The 6047-nt window shown below is 39.7% G+C and overlaps 1 protein-coding gene across 1 annotated transcript; it reads right to left on the reverse strand.

Moving 5' to 3' along the window:
• Nucleotides 1-321: 321 nt before the first annotated feature.
• Nucleotides 322-5507, reverse strand: lcmt1 (leucine carboxyl methyltransferase 1). The gene is made up of 11 exons (XM_041066411.1): nucleotides 5107-5507; nucleotides 4831-4922; nucleotides 4525-4646; nucleotides 4309-4385; nucleotides 3704-3765; nucleotides 3421-3523; nucleotides 2343-2463; nucleotides 1977-2078; nucleotides 1500-1591; nucleotides 1240-1337; nucleotides 322-1020 (listed from the first exon to the last, which is right to left on the reverse strand). Exons 1-11 carry the CDS (start codon nucleotides 5253-5255, stop codon nucleotides 998-1000), a joined length of 1041 nt encoding a protein of 346 aa, XP_040922345.1. The 5' UTR covers nucleotides 5256-5507; the 3' UTR covers nucleotides 322-997.
• Nucleotides 5508-6047: the final 540 nt, after the last annotated feature.

The following is a 6047-nucleotide window of genomic DNA, read 5'->3' on the forward strand; positions in this document are numbered from 1 at the left end:
TGAAAAATGTTATAAAGGAAAACTACAGTCAGATGATAATTCACTGGGGGCTCATCATTATTAACAAACCCTTTCATACACATGTAGCTCTGTATTTCATTAATGTAAACACACTGATTAAAGCTGCTTTAAATAGCTTTGAACAGCTAATGTAAGAAAAAACATCCACGTGACTTCTTATTGCCGATGTTTCACCTCAGCTCGTCCCTCCTGCTGCAGATAACCCCACTGATGTCAACTGATAACCGAGTGATGCTTTCATATGAAGTGTACAGCAAAGTACGTGAATGAAGGGGGCAGCACGGTCTTACACAAAAAGAAATTTTTATTCAACTGCACTTGCACAGCATTCATCAAATATAGTCTATTACAAACTAATCTGTCATGTCCTCTTTGCTGTTTGAAAACTAGAGGAAAGAATAGAAAAGATCTGACAGGCGACTGTAACGCACGGTAACCGGCAGCTGCGTGTTAATGCATTTCTTGCGGTTTGACAGTAGCGATCACATGCACGTGTGTTTGTAAGTAAATGAGTCTGGAAGTAACAGTTGAACAATAAATAAAATTAAAATGGCACATAAAATCCAAGACAAGGACGAATACATGACATCTGACAATGCTCAGGCTTCAGACATTCTTTCATTTCCAGCACAGGTGAGCCGATTTTGAAATGATATTTTTGTTCAATCGATTGTTAATCACAGACAAAATCTGCCTGTAAGCAAATGGATAAAACAAACATAACCTATTTTTTTTTTTTGCTCTTGGTAATTCAATGCCAGTGTAGTGACAAAACTCTTCACAGTTCTTCAACATGGATGCACATGTAATCGCATTCCGCTGATGTCGGGACTTTTCCAAACCGGACCAGCTCCCAGACGACTGAGAATAAAGGTTTCCTCTTTCCCAATGTCTCCTTTTTACACGTTTTCTCCTGTTGTTGATTTTGGCGAACACACATGTAAAGCATGTCCAAGCAGTGGAGCAGTTTTCACACTCAAAAAGCCAACTGTGACAGACCTGAGGAAACAGAACATGACCCGTTCTTGTAAATGACCACACCAGACATTCAAACTGGGCGGAGGGCTGGAAATATGAAAAATGTAACACATGTGAGTAACACAAAGTAAATAAACTGACAGGCAATGTGGCGCCATAGTGGAAAGAACAGATTTGATTTACTGCTGCAGCTTACATGTACACAACATCATGTGTGCCTGAAGTGTATGTGTGCATTACCCAGGTTGAGTTTGTCCTTGATGGCCCAGCAGATGCTGTAGTGCTGAAGAAGTTGTTGCAAAAGCTCCTTCTCATCCAGGAACTCCAGTCGCTCAATTCTGTAAGGATTTTTTTTTAAAAAGTGGTATTTATTCAGTGTTCATTTATTCAGTATTTCACCTTGTGTGAGAGGAAAGATGACAAAGTATAAACTGTACAGTACATCTGACAAATACTGCAGGTTTTGTACAGCTGGGTTTAATGGAGAACTAATGCGTTACCTCGCCATATCATCCTGAGGGAGCATACTGTAGATGGTCATCATGTCCAGAGCATCAGCGTGCTCCCAGCCAGTCTTCAGAAAGCGCTCCTTCTGCAGACACCACACTTTAACAATGTAATACCCAAGCAGCAAGTCTATGAGCAGGAGTCCCTGAAATCAGCCCTGCATTTTAGACTTCACAGGTGAGACGTCTAATAAGACCAGCCCACAACGTTTAAGACTTATTTGTTGTTGTAAATTTTATACAGTGACAGTGTAAGTATAGATGAACACGTGTTAAGCTGATAACACACTAATAACGCTTTCATGTGTTTATTGAATACACCCATTAAATATTAACAGTGCTGGTATAAAAAGTTTAATAACCGGTTGAACCTTCTCCTGGCTGCAAGAACCTCAAACAAGTTCCAGTAGCTGCAGATCAGACCTGCACAGCTTTCAGTAAGTTGCCAGTGTACTGAGTCTCAGAGCTTACCTGAGAGTCCAAGGACTGGCAGACCTCTACTCCTGCCAGGGTGCACTGGCGGCGCTGCAGGTTCTCGATCATCACCTGGCCGAACCGATCACTCATGTTCACCTGGATACACAGACAGTGTTGAACGGGTGAAGTTCTTATGTGGTGTTCTTAAGTGTGTTGAAGCCGCTTTTAGCCACTAATTGCAGATATGATGAGGATTATTCAAGTTTTTAAAAAGCCTACATTTTGCAACAGTAGCAAAAATTGTATTTAAACACAACGTAAGCACTACCAGATACTTCCTTAAGTTGTGACGCGGATGACAGAAGCCAATACCCATGTTCTCTTTTTCTGAACCATGATGCGGTCATTTGTTTCGTTTACCTGTTCATAGTTGATGAACATGGCAGTGTGGAAGGTCTCTGCTGCCCAGTGAACGAGGCTGGAGGACTGAGAGGGCGTCATGTAGACCAGCACACACTCAGACAGGAGCAACGTTGGTAATCTGGAGATGAGAAATCAGTCAAATATGAGCACAATGTACGGTAACTAGAAAATTACGCTAAGGACTCGAATGACAACACATCAGTAAGAACTCTGTTGTGTTACCTTTCATACTCTATTGTCTTGAAACTACTTGCACTGCAAAATCTATTATATTCACAGAGGAATGTCATTTTCATTCCAGCCCAGCCAAAAATTCACACTCTGTGGGCTTCCTGAAAAAGTGAAGCCTCCTCTTTGAGAAACCTCCGAGGATGAATAAAGGTTAAAAAAAAACAATGGCAGTTACAAGCTGAGGTGAAGGAGTCTGCCACTCTGAGCTTTAATCACCAGAGACGACTTCCTGTCATAGAAAAAACAATGTCTGTGCCATCCAACATCCTATTAGAAAGTAAAAAGCTGCCTTTGTCCACCACGACCAGTAAAATTAAACTCCCTGAAGGTTTAAAATGTGGCTGTAACATTTTTTTTTTGGTTTTCTCCCTGATAAGGAACTAAATCTAAGTTAAAATGGATTCAAATAGTGAAGACTTTCACCACAGAACAAATGATCAAAACAACAATGCTTACATGTCATAATACCACTCTCCTTGAAGGACTGTTTTCAACATACTGAACATACAGGGGGGCTTTCAGGCCTGTGGAGGGGGTCATACTCTAAACATACATTTTGGGTGGGGTATCCTTTCATCTGCATTACAGTCACTCTGCAGAGTGAGTCTGTTATCTAGAGTTACTTACAGTGAGAAAACACAAAGATAAGCTGCCATTCTTGGATTTTTAAAGAAATACTGGGAAAAAAAAGAAAACTGAGGGCAGCATAAGATGTTTTATTTTGCAAAAATAATTCTGACCTTTGGTTATTTTACACTTTCTTCAAAATCTAACTCACCTGCTTCACGTTACTAATATGGAAAAAAAAATACTGGGCTGAAACCAAACGATGTCTATCACGTACTCTGGGTTGAGCTGGAACTTCTTCAGTTTTTCATCCAAGCTAGAGATGTCTCTGAGGTCTGCTCCAATGATACAGTATCGGTCTGAGTCAAGGCTGTGGGCATCTGAACAAACAAACAAACACACACACACACACACACACACACACACACACACACACACACACACACATTTAGAAAGATTTTCTAGCATGAATTCTCTAGAATGAAGACAATTTGTAGCTAAACCGCAAACCTGTTAGTGTCAGTGTGGTTTGTAATGTACCAGTTTAACTTTAGTCGTACCTAGTAGTAAGGAGTCTGTTGAGTGGGTTTCAATGATGGGTTTGGACAGAGGTGGTTTTGTCCTAGTCAAAGAAAATAACATGATTACAGTTCATAATTAAAACTGCACATTATGAATCAAACTAAAGCTACACTACAGTCATGCCTCTTACATGCTATATATATATATATATAATTAGGTAAACAGCTAAAACTAAAGCAGTCTAATACAACAGCCTTGAAAATATCTTTCCTTCCTAAAGGTTAGGGTATAAACTGGTTGCCAATGTTCCTAGAAGCCTTCTGTACAACAGCGGTGAATGCTGAGATGTGGTTTCCTTTCACAAAGACCTTTGTCTCCCCCTACAGACCTCTACCCAACATTACAACACCAAAGCCAGTAAGGGTTGAAAACGTGATACATTGGTTAATGTCCTGCTGTAGAGCAATAGTCAAATATTAATCATAAGAAGCTGTGCAAACATGCTCATGAACTGAGATGAGTACAGGCTAAATTTTTCATATTAATATGCAAATGCAGTAAGATGTGTAAGACGGTAAACTAGACTAAATTGTAGGGGAAACCACACACACACACACACACACACACATATAGTTTGTCTTACTTTATGTTGTGTATTTTTCTGGCCACAATGGTAGGAAAGTCAACTTCAAAGAACTTCCGTGGCATGAGGTTTTCATCCTATAACACACACACACACACACACACACACATATATAAGATCAGGGCTTTGTGAATTGTTTCTGAGAATAGAAAATTTGTATTTTAATCAGTCAAATCTAAGTCCACATCAGAGCAATGGAGCTGTAATGATGCAAACCTTTAGTCTCCAAAATGTAGTGTCCAGTCCAGCTCCCAGGTTGATTACTTGACAGTCACAATCTGTTTTCCTTATAAATGCATCAAGGAGATGGTTGACCCCTTGAACACGGGCATAGTAACCTGTTCAGTCAGATAATTGGAGAGTAAGATAAGCTAATAAAAAAAACCACATCTATGTCACATACAAAAATGCATTCCTCAGTGATGCTTTGTTTTATAGTCTGGCTAAATACAATCACTTATACCACTTTACTGAAAGAAGCAGAAACAACACATTTTTTTAAGAAGAGACAGTACAACTTGCCTCTGTTGATTTCAGGGGCCTTCCTCTCTCCCACTGATCTCACAAAGTACTGGATATATGGATCCTTCCAGTAGCCTTTACTGGTAGCAAACCTAGAGAACAGATCAGAAACTGGATAAGAAGGCGTCACATTATTAAGGCTCCCATCACCAGCTTTGATGTGCATACATCAATAAATCTCACCGACCGCCTCATAATAAATTATGAGTATCTGACTAAATTATATGGTGACTTAAAGCAATGAGATCATTATCATTTAACTGCTGCACAGGTTACCGTTTGCATGTGGTTGCATCGTCACACGTCGCCCTCACTGCTTCATCGGCAGTATCCGTGTCTGTGAAGGGTTGCCGAGCTGCCATTAATGATCTCTGTCCTAACGTTATGTGGTCAACATGAAAACTGTGAGCGTTGCATAATCTCATCCACCTGTTTTACTTCGGCTTTAGCTGCTACAAGCTAACTGACTAGCTCGATATGAATCTGACAGACAGGCTTGTTCAACAAAACGGGGAAGAGAAACAATAAAACTGAGAGCATAGTCGACAAGCTCAAGGTCTTGTGTGCAGTAAACAAACCACGAGTTGGGTGAAAATAAACAATGCAAAACGAGGCAATAATATTTTGCTGTCTAAAAACAAAGTTGCTCGGAGCTACAAATGTTTTGACATTTGGTCCGGAAGTGAAAGATGAATGTTTCCGGTTGGTATGTTTCAGATTAAAAGTATCACTGTAAAAGTTCCTGAATGAAATAAACCTGCAATTAAATGCTAATTATTCGTTATTCTTCGGTGTTTTTATATAGAAATGAATTATATGGAATTATATTTTAAGAAAAAAACACTTTAAACCTATGTCTGAGATTTGTGTTTACATTGATCCTCTGTTGATGCACTAAGAAATAGCGCCCTTTAGCCTTACACAGATTGACTTTCAACCTAGATTGGACAAATATTGACATTAAACCTGTCAAAGTACAGACAGCAGATTTGTGAGTGTGTTTGACACAGAGACGTGATGGAATCAAACCTTATCTCAATCTGGGGGGTGGAGATGGTCCACATCCTTGCAAATTGTGTGGGAAATCTTACCAACACAACACAACCTTTGTGACATCTGAAGAGTGTGTTTGAACTCCTCAGAGAACTTATTGCAGAATGGAAAAAAATCACATTACAAAGTGAAAGACTTGTCCTACTTGTGGAAGAAACTTCAAC

This window comes from Toxotes jaculatrix, chromosome 21 (assembly GCF_017976425.1).
Source record: "Toxotes jaculatrix isolate fToxJac2 chromosome 21, fToxJac2.pri, whole genome shotgun sequence".
NCBI classification, from domain to species: Eukaryota; Metazoa; Chordata; class Actinopteri; family Toxotidae; genus Toxotes; species Toxotes jaculatrix.

Excerpts from the sequence above, each read along its gene's own strand:
- lcmt1 (XM_041066411.1), bottom strand. The coding sequence starts at position 5,255 with ATGAGATTATGCAACGCTCACAGTTTTCATGTTGACCACATAACGTTA. Across the intron at positions 4,386-4,524 it reads CTACATTTTGGAGACTAAAG|GATGAAAACCTCATGCCACG; the intron begins GTTTGCATCATT and ends TGTGTGTTATAG. Across the intron at positions 1,338-1,499 it reads CCTCAGGATGATATGGCGAG|AATTGAGCGACTGGAGTTCC; the intron begins GTAACGCATTAG and ends AAATCCTTACAG.